This window comes from Sus scrofa, chromosome 17 (assembly GCF_054392235.1).
Source record: "Sus scrofa isolate SSC_HxYL_T2T_F1_AM1 chromosome 17, Sscrofa_HxYL_maternal_Yorkshire_Landrace_v2.0, whole genome shotgun sequence".
Lineage (NCBI taxonomy): Eukaryota > Metazoa > Chordata > Mammalia > Artiodactyla > Suidae > Sus > Sus scrofa.
The window spans coordinates 64749999-64773981 of NC_139399.1; the positions used below are offsets into that span (position 1 = coordinate 64749999).

The 23983-nt window shown below is 48.2% G+C and overlaps 2 protein-coding genes and 1 long non-coding RNA gene across 9 annotated transcripts in view; 2 read left to right on the plus strand and 1 right to left on the minus strand.

Annotated features, from left to right (window-relative positions):
* The window catches only part of CASS4 (Cas scaffold protein family member 4), a 41118-nt gene extending 26237 nt beyond the window's left edge, over positions 1 to 14881 (plus strand). For 3 of the 6 annotated variants that reach the window (XM_085002525.1, XM_013985477.3, XM_085002526.1), the window contains 5 exons: positions 3819 to 3920; positions 6755 to 6835; positions 7876 to 9186; positions 10636 to 10713; positions 12717 to 14881. In XM_085002525.1, coding sequence (XP_084858651.1) covers positions 3819 to 3920; positions 6755 to 6835; positions 7876 to 9186; positions 10636 to 10713; positions 12717 to 13127 — 1983 coding nt within the window. In that variant the 3' untranslated portion in view covers positions 13128 to 14881. The remainder of the gene's footprint in view (positions 1 to 3818; positions 3921 to 6754; positions 6836 to 7875; positions 9187 to 10635; positions 10714 to 12716) is intronic. The other 3 variants (XM_085002527.1, XM_085002524.1, NM_001110431.2) reach the window with 2 other exon arrangements.
* Positions 11201 to 14881, minus strand: LOC146395396 (uncharacterized). The gene is made up of 2 exons (XR_014831847.1): positions 12364 to 14881; positions 11201 to 11744 (listed from the first exon to the last, which is right to left on the minus strand). It is a non-coding gene; the product is annotated as an uncharacterized LOC146395396 (long non-coding RNA).
* An 8662-nt stretch (positions 14882 to 23543) lies between these two features.
* The window catches only part of RTF2 (replication termination factor 2), a 43798-nt gene continuing 43358 nt past the window's right edge, over positions 23544 to 23983 (plus strand). The window contains exon 1 of one of the 2 annotated variants that reach the window (NM_001110432.1): positions 23544 to 23712. In NM_001110432.1, coding sequence (NP_001103902.1) covers positions 23644 to 23712 — 69 coding nt within the window. In that variant the 5' untranslated portion in view covers positions 23544 to 23643. The remainder of the gene's footprint in view (positions 23713 to 23983) is intronic. The other variant, XM_005673032.4, reaches the window with a different exon arrangement.

Consider the following 23983-nt stretch of genomic DNA (forward strand, 5'->3'; position numbering starts at 1 on the left):
CGCTCCAGAAGCTTCTTGAGATGGCCCCAGTAAAACACCTGGGGGACTTTCCTGCCCTTTATTCCTACCTAAGTTCCCTCCACGGCTGCCCTGTCTATATTTTTATCCCCCCTTTTTCATTACCTTCTCTGTGCTCGAAGGTCATTTAGAGCAGGAGATGGCATCTGTGGCTTAGAAATCAGGAGCCCAGGTTCACCTGGCTTCTGGGGCAGCCACGGCTCTACGGGGTGACTCAAACATCACCACACCGCCCCCCGCCCCCCCATGCCTCTTTCTTGCTCTGTAATAAGAGAAGGCTGGGCCCCATCACTTTGAAGTTCACCCCAAGTTGTATCTTTGGGTTATTCTGAATACCTTTGCTTCTCCCTCTACTGCAAGATGGAAGGAGCTGTGGAGTTCCCGCTGTGGCACAGCCGATGGCTCAGGTCACTGCGGAGGCCAGGGTTCAATCTCTGGCTCCATATGCCGTGAGGGCAGCCATTTAAAAAAAAAAAAGAAGAAAGGAGCCAGAAGAAATGCAAGATGATAATCAGTTAAGAATCTTCTGATGCACAGAAAAGGCAGATGTCTCCTCCCCTTTCCAGTTCTTCAGCTTGGCCCATGGCCTGGGGGGCCCATTTCAAAGATTCCCTTTATACCCGGGTTGACTATCTCTAGATCCAGCTTGACCAGAAACTCAAAAACCAAGAAGGTGGAAATGTGTCACTTCTCTCAAGTTGTCCCCATATTAGAGAGATAAAGAGACCTCTTAGAGTAGAGCAACCCTTCAATTTACCAATAAGGAAACTGGTACCCAGGGAGGCGCACTGGCCCATCCAGCATCAGAATACCAGCGACGAAGGTTCTTTGTTGTGCCCGTGTCTCTCTACCCCCCTGGGCTGCCAGACCCAAGGCAGAGCGTTTGACATGCCCTTGATCTTATTTCCCTGGCTCTGTGGCCGAGCCGTCTGTTAACTTTTTAAAAAATCTTTTTCTATTATTGTTAAAATATAGTTGATTTACAGTGTTGTGCCAGTTTCTGCTTATAGCAAAGTGACTCAGTCATGTGTGTGTGTGTGTGTGTGTGTGCATATAATGTTCCTTTTTTTTTCTGCTTTTAGTTCCCAGGCTAGGGGTCAAATCGGAGCTCTAGCTGCTGGGCTACACCACAGCCACAGCAACACAGGATCCAAGCCATGTCTTCAAGCTACACCACAGCTTGCAGCAATGCCAGATCCTTAACCCCCTGAGCAAGGCCCGGGATCGAACCTGCGTCCTCATGGATGCTAGTCAGATTCATTAACCACTGAGCCACAGCGGGAACTCGTGTTCTGTGTTTTATATTGTTTTCCATCATAGACTGTCCCAGGAGATTGGATATAGTTCCCCGTGATGTATGGTAGGACCTTATTATAATCTATCCATTCTAAATAGTTTGCATCTATTAACCCCAAACTCCTAGGCCATCCCATTGCCTCCCCCCTCCCCCTTGGCAACCACAAGTCTGTTCTCTATGTCTGTGAATCTGTTTCTCTTTCATAGATAGGTTCACTTGTGCCATATATATATATATATTTTTTTGTCTTTTTGCTATTTCTTGGGCCGCTCCTGCGGCATATGGAGGTTCCCAGGCTAGGGGTCTAATCGGAGCTGTAGCCACCGGCCTACACCAGAGCACAGCAACGCGGGATCCAAGCCACATCTGTGACCTACGCCACAGCTCACGGCAACATCGGATCGTTAACCCACTGAGCAAGGGCAGGGACCGAACCCGCAACCTCATGGTTCCTAGTCGGATTCGTTAACCACTGCACCACGATGGGAACTCCCACTTGTGCCATATTTTAAATTCCACATATAAGTGATATCATATGGTATTTGTCCTTCTCTTTCTGACTTACTTCACTTAGTACGAGAATCTCTAGTTGCATCTGTGTTGCTGTGAGTGGCATGATTTTGTTCTTTTTTATGGCTGAGTAGTATTCCATTGTGTATATACATATATATACCACATCTTCTTAATCCATTCATCTGTTGATGGACACTGAGGTTGTTTTCATGTCTTGGCTATTGTGAACAGTGCTGCCATGAACATAGGGGTGCATGTATCTTTTTGAATGAAAGTGTTGTCCGGATATAAGCCCGAGAGTGGGATTGCTGGATCATATGGTAGTTCTATATTTAGTTTTCTGAGGAACCTCTGTAATGCTTTCTGTAGTGGTTGTACCGATTTACATTCCCACCAGTCCTGCAATTCCCAAGGGTTTCCCTTTTCTCCACACCCTCTCCAGGCTTTATTATTCACAGACTTATTAACAATGGCCATTCTGACCCATGAGAGGTGGTACCTCACTGTGGTTTTGATTTGCGTTTCCCTAATAATTAGTGAGTTGAGCATTTTTTCATGTATCTACTGGCCATCCATATGGCTTCCAAGAAATGTCCATTTAGGTTTTCTGCCCATTTTTCAATTGGATTTTTTGGATTTTTGTTGTTGAGTGGTGTGAGTTGTTTGTATATTTTATCTGTTAATTTTTTTTATTAAAGTGTAACCTATAGATCCTAAGGGTATATTGTTCAGTCATTAGAATCCAGATCTAGAAGCAGAACAAAACTGACACTCCAGAAGCCCCCTCCCACCTCTCCCAGCCACTTCCCCCCAGGGTAACCACTATTTTGAGCTTTGTTTTACTTTTTGTTCCAACTTCCTTAACATAACAGACTGGCCTCTTTTTGGAAAGAAAAAAAAAAACAAAACAAAACCCACCATGCAAAGAAGGTGTTTGATTTTGGTTTAAATTCAGAGAGGGCAGTCTTTTGTATCGCAAGTAAAAAGGGTCAGATTTCCCAATGAAATTCTTTTAGACCCTCTAATTTCTGAACCGGGGTTTCCTTCTGTCCCCCGAAACCTTTCAAACCACACTTCTCAAAACATGTCCCACAATCGATTGCCACCTTCAGCCTACGTTTTCCAAGAAACACTGGGCATTTTTGACCTGACTTCTTTCCACCTGAAAATCCACACACAGGAAAGCCCCACTGCTGTCTGTAGAGGGCCTTGTGGGCGAGTGTGACCCACAGAGTCAGATGCATGAAGAAACTGGACCTCTGACAGAATAACAGCAGTGGAACCACATTTGGAAAGGCTCTGTGCTGGGCGAGAGCTCTGGTGATCGAAGAAGGGGGAGGCGGGTAGGAAGGAAAGAAGAGGGACTGGCGGGTGACAGCTGCACAGTCCCTGGGGTTGGACAGGAGATGGCCCGAGAGGAGCTTGGAATTAACCCAGAGTGTGATAGGGAGCCACTGCCGACTTTGTCCTTAGACCAGCCAGCCAGAGACCAGTGGGGACAAGTCAGTTTTCCTGACCCCTGCAGTGAGGGGATCCCAGAGCAGAAGATAAGGTGGCCCCCCAAAAGCCTAGTCTGCCCATTCATGGCTGGGTCCTCAGCATCATTAGACAAACACGTTAATAACCCAGGATTGGAAGCACAGCCTCGGACCCTAGCAAACCTCAGAATCGCCTGGGAAGTTGGCGATCCTGCAGCTTCCCAGTTTCTCTGTCAAAACTCAGAGGTTCTGTACAACAGACACAGAGCCCAGGAATCTGCGTTTCCTACCCGCCTCCCAGGCGAGGCTGATGCAGGCAGCGATGGGCCAGCCTGCGAGGAAGACCGCCCTCCACCCCAAGACCTCCCCACCAGCCTCCTGCTATTCCCGGTCTCCTAGCAAAGGGCCTCCCGTTACAGGTCCTGGAGGACTTGCCCGCTGCCTCCGCTGTCTCCTCATCCGTGGACTCAGTGGTGATGTTTCTTTCCCTGTGTCTTCTTTCTGTCCCCAAGGCCATCTTCACGATTCCCAGGGCTGCTCGGACCTCGTTGCCAGCTCTGCCTTGCCAGGTGTACGATGTACCCGCCCAGAGCCGGTGCCCCCCAGCCTCAAAGGTGAGCCCCATCTGTGACTGCCCTCCCCCCACCCAGGCCTCTCCATCCAAATGGTGGGGTCTCAGCATCATGCTGCCCTGCATTTCAGCTTTACTGCTGGGAGATCCAGAGCAGTAAAGTGACTCCCAAGGTCATATCATCACTCAGAAGCCGGCTTTGTGCCCGGGGAGCCCAGACCTGCTCAGGAGAATGTTACAGTTATTGGCATTTTGAGCATTTTAAAAATTTTTTTACTTTTTTTTTCCCATATACCCTCAGCATGGAAGTTCCCAGGCCAGAAGCTAAATTGGAGCTGCAGCTGTGACCTACACAGCAGCTGTAGCAACGCCAGATCCTTCAACCCACTGCTCTGGGCCAGGGATCAAACCCACACCTCTGTAACTGCAGCTGCAGCTAGATTCTTAACCCACTTCGCCATGGCAGGAACTCCAAAAAATTTTACTTTAAAAAATTTTTACTGGCAGAGCTTCCATGCCTGCCTGCTTGCATCTCTTACAAGTGTTCCATCCTAATAAATCTGTTTTTTGCCTAAAAAAAAAAAAAAATTAACTTTACTTCACTTGTAATAGATACTTTTTTATGTATTTATTTTTTTGCTTTTTAGGGCTGCACCTACAGCATACGGAAGTTCCCAGGCTAGGGGTTGAATCGGAGCTGTAGCTGCCAGCCTACACCACAGCCACAGCCACAGCCATGCCAGATCCTTAACTGAATGATCAAGGCCAGGGATTGAACCCGGGTCCTCATGGATATTAGTCAGGTTCATTACCACTGAGCCACAAGGGGCGCGCCCTATAGTAGATACTTTATAGCTTATGTATCTACCTATACGCATATATACAAATATATGTATCTGCACTTTTTAAAAGTAATAATATGAATGATATATATCACAGTCTTAACGTTGTCATTGGTTGTCTTAACATTGATTATCTCTGGGGGAGGAAATTTTAGGGGTTTTTTTTTTAACTTATTTGAATATCACTGGTACTTTGATTTTGTAAGATAATGCTTCATGTAATCAGAAAAAAACCCTGCCTCATTTCTCAGCCCATCAAAACTGCCCTGTGGCTGCAGGCTGCCCTGTCCAGCTCTGCGCATTGGAGTGGCCTGGGTGCTTTAACCAGGCCTGCTTCCTGGAACCACCCCCGGAGACACTGATGTCTGAGGGCTGGGTGGGCCCTGGGCAGCAGGAATTAAAGGTCCCAGGTGGATCTTGAACGCAGTCAGGGCCAAGATCCATGGCTCTAGTCTCGGTGAAAATTCAGGCTGCCTCTGTGACTTCCTGGTCACTTGCGGGTCGGAAGTCTCAGTGGAGGAGTTTGCAGGTCTCATCCAGGCAGTGCCCAACCTTCCTACTACCTTTGAGCGAAAGGTCCTGCCTCTCGGCTCGTGTGTGGCGCCTGGGCTCCTGCCACAAGGATGGAGGAGCTCACCTGTCACTTGTCTCAGCAGGGTTAGACCTGGTGCACTCTGACCCCAAGCTCAGGTGGCACAACTTCAGTCACAGAAGGTCCTGGTGGGCACTGTCCACTCTGCCCAAAGGCAGTGAAAAGAGTTTCTTCCTTCCCACACTGAGGAGGGCACAGCAGGAGACGCACAGCCCACCTCCCACCCAAGAAACCCCCTCTTTAAATTCCTGCTTTTTCTCTTCCTTTGTAAAATCTGTTTTGGTGCTCTCAGCTCGCTTTGAATGTGTAGCCTATTTTTCACATCCTAATGCATATAGTTCCTCATTGCTGCACACACACAAAATGCCTATTATGTGGATGCGTTCCCATCGTAGCTCAGTGGTAAAAAATCCATGAGGATGTGGGTTCCATCCCTGGCCTCAATCAGTGGGTTAAGGATCCAGCATTGCCCTGAGCTGTGGGGTCGGTTGCAAATGCAGCTCAGATCTGGCGTTGCTGTGGCTGTGGCTCTGTCATAGGCTGGTAGCTGCAGCTCCAAATTTGACCCCTAGTCTGGGAACTTCCATATGCTGTGAGTGCGGCCCTAAAAAGACCAAAAAAAAAATGCCTATTATGTGTACTGGCATCATAGGTGTCATGTCTTTTGCTCATTAATAGGCATGTATACGTCATTCGGCTCAGTGTCTAGTAATTCACCCGCATTCAATAAATATTTTCAGGAGTTCCCGTCATGGCGCAGTGGTTAACGAATCCGACTAGGAACCATGAGGTTTCGGGTTTGGTCCCTGCCCTTGCTCAGTGGGTTTAGGATCCAGCGTTGCCATGAGCTGTGATGTAGGTCACAGACGTGGCTCGGATCCCGCGTTGCTGTGGCTCTGGCGTAGGCTGGCAGCTACAGCTCCGATTCGACCCCTAGCCTGGGAACCTCCATATGCCGCGGGAGTGGCCCTAGAAAAGGCAAAAATGCAGAAAAAAAAAAAAAAAAAGACAGGAGTTCTCTTGTGGAGCAGTGGGTTAAGGATCCATTGTTGTCACTGCAGTGGCTTGGGTCACTGCTGTGGTGCAGGTTGGAAATACACCCAGTGCAGCACATAATTCCGCCATCCAAACATCATGACTGAAAGCCTCAAAGTCTTCAGTGATTTGTGGGTTTTTTTTGTTTTTGGTTTTTTTTTTTTTTTGGCTGCACCTGCAACATGTGGAAGTTCTCCAGCCAGGGATCAAACCCATGACAGAGCAGCGACCCCAGCTGCCACAGTAGCAACACCAAACCCTTAACCTGCTGGGCCACAAGGGAACTCTTGATTTGTGTTTTCATTGCGGTGGGGGGAGCAGAAGCAATGCTGGACTGGAGAGAGTTTGTGATGTGCAGCCATCAGGAAGGAAAAATCTAAGTTGTCCTCCTGTGTGGTCTTTCCCCAGGAACCAGGGAAGCAGCAGCTCTATGACATACCCCCCAGCCGCCAAAAGGCCACCCTCGGTCCCCTGAGCAGCCAAGCAAATGTAAGTATGACAGATGCTGAGAGCGGGTGCTCTGCAAACCTGAACCGCCCCTGGGAAATGTAATTAACTTGGTCAGCATTAAGACGGCAGCTCCCTCCGAGCAGAACTTACTTCACTGGAGGCAAAACCCATAACTGCAGTGGTTATGCAACAGGACAAGCTGTGTGGTTTGGATATATTTTTTCCATCATTTCCAGATGCCTCAGTTTCTTATTCCAGGTTTATTGGGGATATTGACCTAATTCCTGCAAAGGACCCAGTACAGTGCTTGGCACAGAGCAAGAGCTCAGTAGACTTTAGATAAGTGCTTCTTATGATCATAACACATCTTGGAGACGTGTTGCATTAAAGTGGGTTTTTATTTGTATATCAGGGAGGTGCCTTAATTCGAAATCTGTAAGCCATGTGTATTGACGGATTCTGTCACATGTATACAATAAAAACATACCTGTGCCCAAGGTGGCATCCCAACAGTGTCACAGGAATGCATAGGAGTTTGGTACATGGACAGCAAGGGGTTAGGAGGACATTTGGGGCAGAGGAACCAGTTTGGGCAAAATTAGGGAGTTCCCTGGTGGCTCGGTGGGTTAAGGATCCGGCATTGTCACTGCTATGGCTCAGGTCACTGCTGTGGTTTGGGTTTGATCCCTGGCCTGGGAACCTTCGTGTGCCATGGGCGTTTTCCCCCCCCACCAAAAAAAAAAAAAAAGAGTCACAGATTGGGCAAAATTAAATGTAGTGATATAAGAAGACATTCTTGAGCTCAAGGAAAGGCAAGCAGCCTGGGTGGCTGGACCTTTAAGGAGGTTGGTGGCAGGAGTGGTGGCAGAAGCAGTGGCAAAGAGGCTCCAAAGGGGGCTGGTGGCAGACAGGGAAGGGCTTGAGTGAAGGAGCATGAGCAGGGGAGTGATAATCAGACTTTTAAGAAGCCCAGTGCCCAGTGCTTAGTGGGTCCTCAGTATAATGCACACTGGTCACACCAGTCGCCCACACCCTCTTTGCCTTGCTCTTAAACTGCGTGACTCTGTGGTTCTTCACAGGGGCAGAATGTTCCTCTGACATCAGCCACTGCCTTAAGGAGGGGCGGCTGCAACACGCTACCAAACCCTCAGAAATCGGAATGGATCTATGACACGCCGGTGTCTCTGGAAAAGGCTGGTGTTCAAAAGGCATCGCTGGCCAACTCTGGGGAAGAATTAGGGCACCGCGGCCTCCCCAGGTACATGTCCAGTTTCCACAGCCCTCCCAACAGCATCGCAAGGTCCCACCCTCCACACCCGCAGAAAAATGGTCCCATGCAGAAAAAACTCAGCCTTCCAGAAATTCCTTGTTACAGCTTCCCGCCGCCCAAGTGCATGTTCCCTTTGGATGAAAGTGTCAGCTATAAGGTCCCTTCGAGCTTTCTGATCCCCCGAGTGGAACAGCAGAACACCACGCCCAACATTTATGACGTCCCCAGAGCAATGCCAGATGTTCCCCAGGCGGGGAAAGAGCTGGGAAAAGCCGGCGGGCCGTCAGAGAATTCCGTGGACCACAGTTCCTCGTGGTTCTGCAGCCGGGCAGCATCGCTCTCTCCCGAACCCGACAGCATCTCCGTCTCCAGTTCTGACAGCAGAGCCAGTGTCCTTTCCTCCTGCTCCTCCACGTCCACCGACTCCTCCTCCAGCTCCTTCTCGGAAGAGGCAGCCAAAGAGCTCCCCTTGGACCTGGACTCGGCCAAAGAGACGGTCACGGCTCTGCAGCACAAGGTGGCCAGCTCTGTGTCCAGCCTGATGCACTTTGTCAGTAGGAAGTGGAGATTCAGAGACTCTCTGGAGGCCAACATCGACGCCATCCGCAGGGCCACTGACCGCATAGAGGAGTCCTTGAGAGAATTTCTGGATTTCGCCCACGGAGTCCGTGGGACCGCGGGCAACCTCACCGACAGTAACCTTCAGACCAAGATTAGGGATCAGCTACAGACAATCGCCAACGCCTACCAAATCCTGCTAGAAACGAAGGAGCGCCTGGAGAGCTGCGGCTGGTCCCTGGAAGTCCTTGCAACTGACAAAGTCCAAAACAGCCCGGACGACCTGGAGAGGTTTGTCCTGGTGGCCCGGACGGTCCCTGAAGACATCAAGAGGTTCGCCTCCATCGTCATCGCCAACGGCAGGCTCCTTTTCAAGTCAAACTGTGAGAAGGAAGAGCCTGTGCAGTGGACCCCAAATGCAGAATTTAAGCTTGCGAGACGCATCCAGCTGCCCCAAAAGGAGGGCGAATCATACCAGAGGAAGGCTCCTTTTCAGAAACAAAGGGCAAGTGAACAGCCTCCTGAACTAATAGAGAAAAATAAGACGAATGCCTGTGGACAGGTGAGTGCAAAGTTCCGACTGGGATCCTCTAAGGGGGTGGCCCATTTTTATCTGGAGGGGTCACCAGTAAGTTCCCTGCTGAGAACCTGTCAAGAGTGGTCCCATCTTTAGAGAGACAGGGGTGCCAGTTTCTGGAAGCTAAGATTCATGAAAGTAAAATCCTAGATGCCATCTTATTAAGAAGTAAGACACTTTTTTTTTTTTAATATTAAGGTAGAGGATGCCTTCTAGAAATTTGAGGGTTTCAGGCTGCCTTCTGATGCTAGGATTAGAAAGGCTTTGGGAAATCTTTTGAAATTTGTTCTTTGAGCAGAAATTTTAATCTCACCATCCAGTTTCCTTGCATTTTGGAAAGCTGTAAATTTAGTCATTGTCAGTGTGTTTCTTAGAAACAGAAGAGGGAGTGGAAACCCTTCCAGATTGTGGGTCGTCCCGGCAGTCTCCAGACACGAGTTACTCTCAGAAATACTTGGCTCCCGGTGTTTAGACATGGTGGAAAGAAACCCGTAGTTCAAGAATTGCAAGTGACAGGACCTTGTAAATCAACTATAATAAAAATATAAATCTTTAAAAAAAGGGGAAAAAAAGAAAGAATTGAAAGTCTCAAGAGGTACAGCAGGTAACTTGGGGGTTGTGTCAGGGAGGTAACTTGCAGCTCCAAGTCTTAGTTTTCTGCTGATAGGCCTAGCAGGGCAAAGGTTTTTTTGTTTTTGTTTTTGTTTTTTTTTCCCAGCCCCTCCTCATATGGAAGTTCGCAGGCCAGGGATCAGAGACCTAAGCTGGATCTTCAACCCACTGTACCAGGCTGGGGATCGAACCCGTGTCCCGGTGCTCCCAAGATGCCACCGATCCCACTGCGGCATAGCGGGAAATCCACAAGGGCTTTAACACCCTCTGGAGAAGCGGGACATCTGGATGTTTTTCATTTCCCGTTTAAACTGTGTGTCATTTTATTGGGCCATGCTGGTAGGCAAAATTCAGTGCTCAGGCTGTCAAGGTTGCCCTTGTTGGGAAAAAGCATCAATAAGGCAGAACTATTAACAAAAACACAAGGAGGATGCAGGGCGCTTAAAGTGGACGTAACCAGGAGTTCCCGTCGTGGCGCAGTGGTTAACGAACCATGAGGTTGCGGGTTTGGTCCCTGCCCTTGCTCAGTGGGTTAAGGATCCAGCGTTGCCACGAGCTGTGGTGTAGGTCGCAGATGCAGCTCAGGTCCCTCGTTGATGTGGCTCTGGTGTAGGCCGGCGGCTACAGCTCCGATTCGACCCCTAGCCTGGGAACCTCCATATGCCGCGGGAGCGGCCCTAGAAAAGGCAAAAAGACAATAGATAAATAAATAAATAAATAAATAAATAAATAAATAAATAAATAAATAAAGTGGACGTAACCAGCTACGCAGTTGTGTAAAGACCATTCTAGTTGGTAATTCGAAGGGATTTTATTTTTCAGAAGTTGCCTCACCTAGAAGAGAAAGAAAAACCCATCTTGGAACAAAGGGTGGATGAAAAGAAAGACTTAGAAACACAGGTAAGCAATGACTTTTACTCTCTAATACTTTTAGTATTCACTCTCTAATACTTTTAGTTTTTTTCTTCCTTTTAGGGCCACTCTGGAAGCATATGAAGTTCCCATGCTAGGGGTCTAATCAGCTGTAGCTGCCAGCCTACGCCACAGCCACAGCAATGTGGGATCTGAGCCACGTCTGTGACCCACACCACAGCTCATGGCAACGCCGAATCCTTAACCCACTGGGCGAGGGATCGAACCCAAAACCTCGTGGTTCCTAGTTGGATTCACTTCCACTTCACCACGACGGGAACTCCAGCATGCACAGTTTAATAGAAAGAATGTTTCAGACCTGCTGGCTAGGCTAAAAGCTCCACATCTTCATTTTGCTAACTGAGTGACCCGAGGCAGGCTTTTCTCTTCAGGCACCTCAGTGTCCTTAGCTATAACCTAACGAAAGGACTTTGGGTTTTTTTGTTGTTGTTTGGGGTTTTTTTGGCTGCACCAGTGGCATGCGGAAGTTCCCAGGCTAGGGATCAAACCTGTGCCACAGCTATGACCAGAGCTACAGAAGTGAAAATGCCAGATCCTTAACCCACTGAGCCGCAAGGGAACTCCCCAAAAGGGCTTTTGATTGTTACCTGGGATGGTTGCCACTAAGTTAGATGCTGAGACTCTTTCGCTAGTGCACAGGCTTTGGTTCCACATTCCAGAAAATAAAATTCATGAAAGCAAATTCTAAATGAAACTTTTTTAGTGCGTAAGATGAATAGTTTAATATTAAAGCAGATAGGTCGGTTTATTTTGATTTCTTCTGAAAATGTGGGGTTTTCAGGTTTACCTCTAATACTAGAATTAGGAAGGATTTTTTTTTTTTTTTTTTTAAGGCCGCATCCGTGGCTTTTGGAAGTTCCTGGGCCGGGGATTGAATCCAAGCCCCGAATGTGGCAACGTGGGATCCCAACCCACGCAGGCTGAGGATCGAATCCCTGCCTCCACAGTGACCTGAGCCACTGAAGTCAGATTCTTAACCCCCTGCACCATGGCAGGAACTCCAGGAAGGATTTTAAAAATGCTTTAAGGGAGTTCCCGTCATGGTGCAGTGGTTAACGAATCCGACTAGGAACCATGAGGTTGCGGGTTCGGTCCCTGCCCTTGCTCAGTGGGTTAACAATCTGGCGTTGCCGTGAGCTGTGGTGTAGGTTGCAGATGCGGCTCGGATCCCGCGTTGCTGTGGCTCTGGTGTAGGCCAGAGACTACAGCTCCAATTAGACCCCTAGCCTGGGAACCTCCATATGCCACGGGAGCAGCCTAAGAAATAGCAAAAAGACAAAAAAAAAAAAAAAAAAAAAAAAAAAAGCTTTAAAATCCGTTCTTTGAGTAAATTTTAAAATCTCGCCATCAAGTTTTCTGCATTTTTTTTTTTTTTTTTTGTCTTTTCTAGGGCCACTTCCGCGGCATATGGAGATTCCCAGGCTAGGGGTCTAATGGGAGCCATAGTCACGGGCCTAAGCCAGAGCCACAGCAACGTGGGATCTGAGCCGTGTCTTTGACCTACACCACAGCTCACGGCAACGCCAGATCCTTAACCCACTGAGCAAGGCCAGGGATCAAACCCGCAACCTCATGGTTCCTAGTCAGATTCGTTAACCACTGCGCCACGACGGGAACTCCTGCATTTTTTTTAAAGTTATGAATTTAGTCATTGTCTATGAGTTTCTTAGGATGGGTTTCTAATGGTTTGTCGAGAGGACTGCGTGAGATTTTACATGTATATAATATGTATGATTATATGTAATGTCGTATATGATTATGTAGATATGAAATGATTTATACATAACAGTGTTTGAAGACATTCATGTTCCTTTGTTAGGCAAATGTGGCACAGCGAGACTTCTAAACAAAACAGTCCTCTTTCTCATAAAAAGTCTAGCTAATTGAGCAAAAACAGGAAAAGGGAGGCAACCACAGCCTGTCGATCAAATCTCTCTCTTATCGTTTTTTTTTTTTAACCTCTTCTCTAGAATCCAGGCTCCCTGATCCCCCGGCCTTTGAGCCAGCAGAATCCCGAGAAGAGAATCCACCTCTCGGAACACTGCCGGCTCTACTTTGGGGCGCTGCTGAAAGCCATCGGCGTGTTGAACGGCAGCCTCAGCAACAGGCAGCCCCCCGAGACCTTCATCACGCAGAGCAAGCTGATCATCATGGTGGGGCAGAAGCTGGTGGACACGCTCTGCAAGGAGACCCAGGAGAGGGACTTTCGCAACGAGATCCTCTGTGGCAGCAGCCACCTCTGCAGCCTGCTCAGGAACCTGGCGCTGGCCACCAAGCACGCCGTGCTGGAGTACCCAAGCCCCGCAGCCCTGGGCCATCTCCAGGCTGAGGCCAGGAAGCTGGAGCAGCACACGCAGCAATTCAGAGGGACCTTGGAATGAGCCTCCCCTCCCCTCCTTCCCCGGGCAACCCCTCGGCTTCCAAGGCACACCAACAACCTGCAAGGCTGTCCTACGGGAAAAGCCAGACTGGGGACGCACACAGCAGGTGGCAACAGCCAGAACCAGTATCACCAAGCAGCCATGCAACCCCAGGACCCTGGCTTCATCCCACAGAGTCAGGGAAACGAGTCAGGTGTTAAGCAAAGACCTTGCTAAGTTTGTAGCACATCCTGTAGGGTCGGCGTGTGAAATGAGGCTGTAGAAACCAGTTTTTATATTGCCTAAAGGTGTGCCTTTTGTATTTTATTTTATTTTGTCTTTTTGGGGCGGCATCCACAGCACATGGAGGTTCCCAGGCTAGGGGTCCATTTAGAGCTACAGCTGCCAGCCTACGCTACAGCCACAGCAACACAGGATCCGAGCCATGTCTTCGACCCACACCACAGCTCACGGCAACGCCGGATCCTTAACCCACTGATGGAGGCTAGGAATCAAACCTGTGTCCTCATGGATGCTAGTCAGATTCGTTTCTGCTGAGCAACGACAGGAACTCCCAGGTGTGCCTGTTTTAAATTCATTCATTCAGACCTTATTTTTTGCGTACCCACACCCTATGTCAAGTTCTAGGTTTCGGGCAGAGAGCACTGATTCACACAGCGGCTTTGTCCTCAGGAAGCTTACAATCTGGTGGAGAGACAGACAAATAGTGAAGAAATACATAGACAGTGTATTAGGGAAAAAAGTGGGAGGAGGGAGGAAAGCTTCTTTTCAAATGATTACTTTCTGCATCTGCTAGAAAATGTGACAAGATTTTCGTCTTGGATTGAATTAATTCCGTGAGATTGGTGCCATTTACGTATCTGCATCTTACACCCCCCCCCAAAATTTTTTTTGCAATTGTATTTTAGCTGAGTTAAAGAAGCATGCTATATTTGCAACGGGACATGTCCCGTTGGGTTTCTTATTTATTTTGTACATGATAGGTTCTGTGTTGATAAATTCAGCAGACTCAGAAAGATTTATACCTCAATCTGTTACTGTTTATAATATTGTGTAAATATCGTCATGACCTGAGACATCCTTTGCAGCAATCTTTTCTCTGGAAAAGTCTCTGATCTGTGTCACTTGGGCGCAGGTACCAAAGCAAAATGTTTACTCGTGGCATTCAAACGCATCTCCCTGGAGAGGCAGGTGAAGCCAGGTTCACACACGCAAGGCTGCTTGGGAAAAGCAAAGCCAGGAAGTGTGGTAGGAGCAGGGTCCCTATCGCCAGGCCCAGATCTGAAATCGGCCCAGAGCTCCCCCCAAGTCAAACCACCTCCTCTTCCTCTCCGTGCAGCTGGGACTTTAGCTCGCGTTGCTATGGTTACACCATCCCCACTTCACACTACAGGTAAAGGTCCATGTTTTCTATGGGCATCTCAGCCACTAAACACCTTCAGAGCCTGGAAGCAGCATCTCCAGGCTGGAAACCACCTGAAATGGTACCGGGTCCAGTTCCTATCTGCTGCTCTGTTCTTAATAAGTGCTTTTAAGTCGTTGACTGCAAAACGACTCAGTTATTTTCTCGGAGTCAGTTTCAGGGTCCCTGAAGACAGACCCCATCTTTGCGAGGCTTGGTTCTCTACACCAGAATGGAGACAGCCACCTTCTCGGAACAGCCGTGATCTGTGTCTGTTAGGACTCCTTCTGTTACAAGGAATCAAAAAACACATCTAATCTCTCTTAAGCAATAAAGAAAATGTATTGATTTATTTATTGGGTTTGTTTATTTATTTAATTTTTATGTATTTATCTTATGGCCACACCTGCGGCATATGGAAGTTTCTGGGCTAGGCGTCAAACCAGGGCTGCAGCTGAGGCCCACACCACAGCCACAGCAACATCAGATCTGAGCCGCATCTGTGACCTTTACCACAGCTTGTGGCAATGCTTGCTCCTTAACCCACTGCGCAAGGCCAGGGATTGAGCCTGCATCCTAACAAAGACTATGTTAGGTCCTTAACCCACTGAGCCACAATGGAAACTCCGAGAAAATTTACTGATTGGACTATCTTAAAATTATCCAGGGGCAGGCTGGCTTTAAGCGTAGCTGGTCTGGGGTCCTCCAGCAGAATCATCAAGGCCCAGTCTCTCAGGCCCACTTTCTCGGTATTAGCACTCATCATTGCAGAGCGGCTGCCCAGAGTTCTGTTCTTCTTGGTTTGTGGCCAGTGAGGAAGAAAGACTCTTGATTTCTGCTTGGACTAGTCTAGATCAGATGCCTGCCCCTGAAAGCACCATGACAAGAGGGGCATATACCTAATACCCAAGTTGACCTAGACCTGGAATTCAGCCCTACACACACACACACACACACACACACACACACACACACACACACACACGTATCTCTAGAGATGCAGAGATGCAAGAACTGCCAAGTGTCTTGAGATTTTCCCCTGCTTCAAATTAACAAGTTGGCTCACAAGTTAGCTGCCACAGATTCATGGATGCTGAGAGAAGACAGGAGATTCTAGGGTCAGAGACAATGTCAGGGGTCCCCGCGACCACCCCTGTGTTTAAGGCTCCGATAGGAGGAGTGACAGGATTCAACATGCAGGCGTGCTCACAGCGGTGACCTGTCACAGAGAAGAAACAAAGGAAAGGGCACGGGTGGTGCCAAGAGTCCCCTCCAGGTGTCACACGGGACACCCTCCACTCCCCCAGCAAGAGTTGTGACAACACACAGGAGGTGTCGCCGGCTGGGGAAGCTCATGAGAGCCTGGCGCCCAGGGCTTTCATTGGGGTGACATGCACGTGGCCTCTGCGCAGCACGGACGAAAATCCCAAACTCGGTCAGGGAAAGCAGGTGTTTAGCATGAATCATGTTGTTCATACAAGCAGTTTAGGCGCGGTGCCATTCCTACCAACTCTGGGGAGGGTGGAAACCCTACCTAAATCCAACTTGCTTAAAAAACAATTTTTTTATGGCCAAACCCACAGCATATGGAAGTTTCCTGGCCAGAGACCCAATCCAAAGCCACAGCTCCAACGCTGGACCCTTTTAACCCACTGTGCTGAGCCGGGGATCGAACCCTCACCTCCACAGCAACCCAAGATGCTGCAGTCAGATTCTTAACCCACTGCACCACAGTGGGAACTCCTTGCATTTTTTTTTACAAAGTTTTCTTGAAATATAGTTGATTTACAATGATGTGATCATTCCTGCTGTACAAAAAAGGGATTCGCTTAGACACAGACACACACCCATTCTTTTTGAGATTCTTTTCCCACATGGATTATCACGGAGTATTGGATCGAGTTTCCTGTGCTCTACAGCAGCTCCCTATTGGCCAACATTCCATAGGGCACAGTGTGGATATGCCAGTCCCAACCACCTGCTCTCCCCGCGCCCACCTCTCCATGCACGACCAAAGCCAGTCTTGCAGTCAGGCCTTTCTAAGGATGCTTATCAGGCCTGTTAGCTCAGCTCTCCTGCACAGAGTCAAAAGGCTCTTCTTACAGCATCGCTTTATGTTTATCTCCCCGCCGCCCTCAAGTGCCAGGGACGACGAGAGGGTGGGCACAGGTGAAGCTGGGCACGCAGTGGGTTTGTGTCAAAGCCAAAAAAACCCAAACGAGGGAAACCCCAATCTTTTGTGATAGGCTCTGTGCAAACCTGCCCAAGTTCTGCCTGAGATGGAGATGTTATCTGTCTTCCAAGGGTGGTTTGCTACAAACATCCTCCAGGGAGTTCCCGTCGTGGCTCAGCGGTAATGAGTTTGTCTAGGAACCATGAGGTTGTGGGTTCAATCCCTGGCCTTGGTCAGTGGGTTAAGGATCTGGTGTTTCTGTGGCTGTGATGTAGGCTCGGCAGCTATAGCTCTGATTGGACCCCTAGCCTGGGAACTGCCATATGCCGCGGGTGCGGCCCTGAAAAGCAAAAAAAAAAAAAAAAGATCATCCAGAACAAAATGTTGTCAATGCCTCTTGCTCAGAAGACGTGCAGAGACCCCCAGAGGACCAGGTCCCAGCAGGAGCCCCAGCGAAGTGAGGAGCGTCCTTGGAAGAAGGAGGGGTCGATGCCGGAAGAGACCCCAGTAAGTGTTTAGTCCAACACTGTCGCACACTGGTGATAACACCGGCACGTGTTTAGGAAGCGATCACTGCATTTCAGACCCTGGGCTAATGCTGAAGGCGTCTCGAGTCTCTGAGTCCTTTATGAGACATGGTCTGGTAGGTAATGAGTAGGTCCTGCGTGGTGTCCCAATACCCTCTACACGCGTGTGGAGAGAGATGGAGAGCGAGCCGAAGAAAGAGAGTAACAGAGTTCTCCACATCGCTCTGTCTTTGTTTGCGATGCGTTCAAACCGAGGACTTTGTCAACCAAGTACCAACCCACTGGTTTTAAAATAATAAAAACCGCTGCTCTTAGCAAAACGTGTTTCCTTCCTTTTCCTGCAGCAGAGCAGTTATGGAATGAGTTTCCATGGACTAATTCAAGATCATTACTTCTGAAAAAAGTGTATCGAGTAGGATAAAAATCACATTTTACAGCTTTTAGCAGCTTTTTGCTAAGTATTTCTCTTTAATGCCCAGAGTTCTGTACTGTTTCCTCTTCAATGTAGGAAGGGGAAATGGGGGGGCGGGGGGGTATAGCAATCTGACCTCAATTAAGCTACATTTCATCGGGAGGCTGGAAGTGGTGAGAAGCCCTGCTTAGAGATCTTCCAGTGTGATAAGCCCTGGGGGGGGGGGGTTCTGGTTTGGTGGCAAAAATTTTTATTAACAAAGCATCTTTTAAAAGTTTTGTGTTCTTCCTGAGTATGTACCCCAGGTCTCCCGAAGCTGCCTCTTTGTAAAACTTGCCCTTATTTTTTATTGAAGTTTAGTTGATTTACAATGTTGTGTTAGTTGCAAGTGGACAGCAAAGTGACTCAGTTATACACACACATATTCTTTTTCAGATTCTTTTCCGTTATAGATTATTACAAGACAGTAAGTATAAGTTCCCTGCGTTATATAGTACTCTGAATTTCTATCCCCCCCCAACCCCACGCTATCCTCTTTGGTAACCATAAGTTTGTTTCTTGTGCCTGTGAGTCTATTTCTGTTCTGCAAATAAGGTCATTTGCATCTTTTTTTTTTTTTTTTTTTTTTGCTTTTTAGGGCAGCACTGGCAGCATATGGAGGTTCCCAGGCTAGGGGTTGAATTGGAGCTACAGCTGCTGGCCCACACCACAGCCACAGCAAGGCGGGATCTATCTGAGCCACGTCTGCAACCTACACGGAAGCTCACGGCAATGCCGGATCCTTAACCCACCGAGCGAGGCCAGGGATCAAACCTGCAACCTCACAGCTCCTAGTTGGATTCGTTTCCGCCCCGCCACGATGGGAACTCCATCTTTTTTTTTTTTTTTTTGGCTGCACCCTCCACATGGGGAAATTCCTGGGCCAGGATTCAAACCCACACCGCAGCAGGGACTCGTGGGTGCTGCAGGGACAATGCGGTATCCCTAAGCCGCTGCACCGCGAAAGAACTGTAGATTTTTAATGACGACCATTCTGACTGGCGTAAGGTGAACCTCATTGTGGTTTTGCTTTGCATTCTCTAACAATTAGCAATATTGAGCCTCTCTTCATGTGCCTGTTGGTCATCCAAAAACTGCCCACTCCTATAGGTTATTTGCTAATACCGTTTTCCTTTCATTCATTCACTTAGCAAATATTTACCAAGCATCTCCTATCAGCTCGGCCTCTGCTGATCACTACAGGTGGTGCAGGGGACAGAACCGGGGCTCTGTCTGGCGCAGCTTTCATCCCACCTCTTTGCTAAGAGGGTGAGGTGACCAAGACACTGTCCTCAGATGGAAAATGCCAGGGGGCTCCTCAAAAGCTTAGTAATCAAGATAAATTTTATACATTTTTTCTTTTTACAGCTGCACCCATGGCATGTGGAAGTTCCCAGGATAGGGGTTGAATCAGAGCTACCCTGCTGGCCTACTCCACAGCCACAGCAACACAGGATCTGAGCCACATCTGTGACCTACACCATGGCTCATAGCAATGCCAGATCCCTAACCCAATGAGCAAGGACCGGTATCAGACCCGCATCCTCATGGACCCTTGTCAGGTTCTTAACCTGCTGAGCCACAATGGGAACTCCCAAGATAAATTATATTTTGATTCAGTATTTTAAAAATCAAAATCAATACAAAAAGATGCACAGTGAACAAGACATAAAAATTTAGGGAGTTCCCATCATGGTGCAGTGGAAATGAACCCAACTAGGACCCACGAGGTTGCAGGTTCGATCCCTGGCCTTGCTCAGTGGGTGAAGGATCTGGCATTGCCGTGAGCTGTGATGTAGGTCACAGACGCAGCTCAGATCTGGCATTGCTGTGGCTGTGATGTAGGCCGGCAGCTGTAGCTCTGATTCGACCCCCAGCCTGGGAACCTCCATATGCCTCGGGTGCTGCCCTAAAAAGCAAAAAATAAAAATAAAAAATAAATGTATGACATATTATCACGGGTGGTAAGTGTGATGGAGAAGTTAAGGCAGGCAGTAGCATGATGGATGCTCTTTTAGGTGAAGGGGTCAGGGACGATGGCTCTGAGGAGGGGACCAGGAGCAGAGTGATGAATCACTTGTGGAGTCAGCCTGCTACACCTATGGGAAGGGTATTCTGGAGGGGGAACAGCAAGCCAAGTGCCCAGAGTAAAGGTACACCTGGAGAGGTCGATGAAGCAGAGGACAGCTGGAGCCGAGGGAGGGGAAGAAAAATGGATGATAGGAGATTGGAAGAGTAGCCAGAGGCCAGTTCATGTCATTCCCTGTATATTCCTGGAATATTTTATTTTTTTATGGCCTCACCCACCACATATGGAAGTTCCTGGGCCAGGGACTGAACCCTCGACTCCCAGGGACCCAAGCTGCTGCAGTCAGATTCTTAACCCACTGTGCCACAGCAGGAATACCTCCTGGAATATTTTTAAATACTTCCCTAAAAGTGCAAATGAAAAGCAATTTTTGTCTTGAATTATCTCAGCGATCACTTCTGTTTTCTACTTTATTTTGGTGTCCTTTTCTTAGGAAGTTCTTCATCCTTAGGTGAAGAGGTCAGGGACGATGGCTCTGAGGAGGGGACCAGGAGCAGAGTGATGAATCATCTGCGGAGTCTGCCTGCTACACCTACGGGAAGGGCGTTCTGGAGGGGGAACAGCAAGCCAAGTGCCTTAGGCATAACCTTAAATTGGCTGTGATATTCCTAAAGAATCCCAATACATAGATTTGTTTTGGTTTTTTTATGCTGTTAAAATGAGTTCCCCAGCACATCAGCTTTTTGCCCAGCGCTGGATGAGCACATGGGCAAAAAGCTGACAGGAAATCAAACCCACCAGAGTTGAGAAGTCTGTAATATCTGGGAACTAGTGTAACAGAGAGTAGAAACATTTAAAGTCCTGGGCCTTACGAAACCATGAATGAAATACATACATGTCTAAATTATAGAAAATGTTCCCATGTATTAAAGGATATTTTTCTGAAGACTAAGCCTAAAATTTTCATCAAATTTTCCAACAGGTCCAACGGCCCCAGAAAGGCTTTGCAAGAAGATAATGGTTTTCTCTTTCATGATTTCATTCCTTCCCCGCCCTTTAAGTTCACAGCTTGATCCAGGGTTCAAAGTTGTATTTTTGTAAGAGAATATCCTTTACTGGTTCATTCAACAAAGGCGGCGGGAGGAAGCAGCAGAGAATGCACCTGCTTCCCAGTGTGGTTGAAATTGAAATGGCTCAAATCAAGAAAAGCACAGAACACAACGCTTGACAGCTCTCAACAAAAATGAGTTGCTATTGATGATAACAACAAACAGTAGAAACATTTTAGCTGTGTACCCTCTGCAACACAGAGTAGCTTAGTGACCAATATGCTAAAAGAGGAAGCCAAGGAGGAAGAGAAAAAAACATCCAGCTACTGAACTTTAACGCCCACGAGGTCATCACCACAGGGTGTCATCAGCAGCTTTTGGAGGAGAGGTTAAAGAGGGTGGCATCTGTAGGTAGATGGGCCTCATTTGAGAAAGCCCCTCCCTTATCTTCTACTCCTGTTACTTCCTGGATATGTGCCCCTGAATCTCATTACATCTGAACCTCAGGCTTGCGGTTTGGAAAAAAGAAGGCAGGCTAGCCCCCGAATTGTGTTGTGAGGACAGGAGGAAAGAAATGCTTCCAAAGTTTCCAGTGTAGAATCATGGTTTGAGACACAGTCGCTATTTTTTTTCCCTCCCCAGATGAATTTGGTGAGGGGTAGATTTCCTGGCCAGCAAAAAATCACTGGCTTGAGAGTTGTCTAGAGATCTTTGGGTTTTTGCAAGTCTCTGATTTTCTGCCCATTGCTGTAAAAGAAAACTAATCTTAAAACTCCTTTCTCGATTACTAGCTGTCTGACCTTAGATGACTGCTTTGATCTTTCCAGCCTTCTGTTTCCTTCCCAGTAAATGAGATTCTAATTGCATTTATTTGCATTTATTTATTTACCTAGCAGCCGTGGCGTGTGTAAATTCTTGGGCCAGAGATTAAACCCACACCACAGCAGCAACCTGAGCCACAGCAGTGATAATCAGATCCTTAACCCACTGACCTACGCAGGAACTCCTCCAAATGTATATTTTTTTCCTTTGGTCTTTTTGGGGCCGAACCCTCATACGGAGGTTCCCAGGCTAGGGGTCGAATTGCAGCTGTAGCCACCAGCTTACACCACAGCCATAGCAACATGGGATCTGAGCCACATCTGCAACCTACGCCATAGCTCATGACAACGCCAGAACATTAACCCACCGAGTGAGGCCAGGGATTGAAACTGCATCCTCATGGGTACTAGTCAGAGTCACTTCTGCTGCCCCATGATGGGAACTCCTCCAGTTGTATTTAGAATGAGACTGTACTTTTGGTTTATCGAGGAATAAAACAAAGTCCCTGCAGAGTTTCCAGTTTTGTGATGGGCTTAAAAAACAAATCATAAGCCAATCAGAGACCAACTGATTAGAGGGCTTGTTTTCTTTTAAGTCCCATTAATTGCAGTAACAGATAACCCACTCTTATAACCCTTAAAGTTTTCATATCCACATATACTGTGTTTTCTGTTCCCAAGTGGCGAATAGTTTCAGCTTTTTTACATTTCACTTTGGTCATCATGGTAACATCCAATCATAAAGGGCTGCTTTACTGACAGAGGATAGGCTTTCCGCTAATATTTCCTTTTCTTTTTGTCTTTTTAGGGCCGCACCCATGGCATATGGAAGTTCCCAGGTTAGGGGTCTAATCCCAGGCTAGGGGTCTAATCACAGCCACAGCAACACCAGATCAGAGCCTCGTCTATGACCTACACCCCTACACCACAGCTCACAGCAACACCGGATCCTTAACCTACTGAGCTGCAGGGATTGAACCTGCAACCTCATGGTTCCTAATGGGATTCGTTTCCACTGAGCCAAGACGGAAACTCCTATTTCTAATAATTAAATGAACAAATGGAGAGATAGTCAAGGGCAGGGGAGCAGGCAATCATGAATTTTAACAGGGAGTTTGCAAGGGATTTATGTTCTCTTTATAGATGTAATACAGCCCTAGGAAAGGTGTGGTGCCATCAGTGTATGATTTATAAATCTGCGTCTGTTAGACTTGCTGTTTCTTTTTTAAATTTACTTTTTACTTTTAATTTATAATACGCCCCTTTTTTAATAAATAAAAACATCTTTTAGCCAGGGCTTCAGGATGCGGTGAATGAAATACATACACGCACAAACTGCGTGTACCTATACAATATACACGGCAGTGTCAGAAGTTTCAGACCGTAAGAGAATCTTACTCCTCCACAGCCTCATCCAACACCACTTTAAAGGATTTACCTGCTTAGGTCATACCTAAGGCTCAATAAAAAGATGCATTCTCTTTTGAACACACCAACGGTAACTGAAGGAACGATCCATTCATATTCATCAGTAATTGCAGTAATAAAATGCAGCCCTTCCTTGCTCTTACTCCCAGTCTGGGGATATCTGCCCACAGTCAGAGAGGCTAGGGTGCAACGGGGCCCAGGAGCGGCGGGTGACCCTGAGCCACCTCGACTAGTGCGGGCCCCTCACCCCCGGAGCGTGGGCGAGCGATTTGCGGGCCCCTCGCCCCCGGAGCGTGGGCGAGCGATTTGGCGGGTGCAGCAGAAATCCAGCGCCCATCGGAAAAAGGAAGGGAAGGGCGGCAGCGGCGGCGCGGGAGTGGGAGAACTCTTGACACCAGACACACTCACAAAGCCCTGCCGGCGCTTTGCAACAGCCCCAGCGGCTGGGCCACGCCCAATGCCTAAAGACGCTCTCCATGGCAACCGGGGCTTGGCAAAAGCCCCGCCCCGTCCCCCGCCCCGTCGCGACTAGCGGTTTGCGTCACGCGGCGCGCCGGAAGTGACGATTGCGCTCGCTAGGGACCCCGGAAGTGGCTGCTAGGGGGAATTACTGCGGACTCTGACTCTTGGCTTGCTATGGGTTGCGACGGAGGCACAATCCCCAAGAGGCACGAGCTGGTGAAGGGGCCGAAGAAGGTTGAGAAGGTCAGTGACAGGGGCCCAGTGGGGTCCGGGGGCTTCTGAGGCATGCAGAGCTCCCCGGGGAGAGAAGGGAGGTGGGAGGGGGAGCTAGAGGGGTTCTACCGTCAACGAAGCTCAATTATACCTTTCAAAACTCAAAATTAACCGCAGTATCAATAACGGACCTTTACTGAGCGTGTGGCATTCACCCGGCAGTACGCATAATGTGGCATTGCTCTTGTAACTCTTACAAGAGCCCTAGGGGTACATACTGTCATTAGTCTCTCTTTTCAGA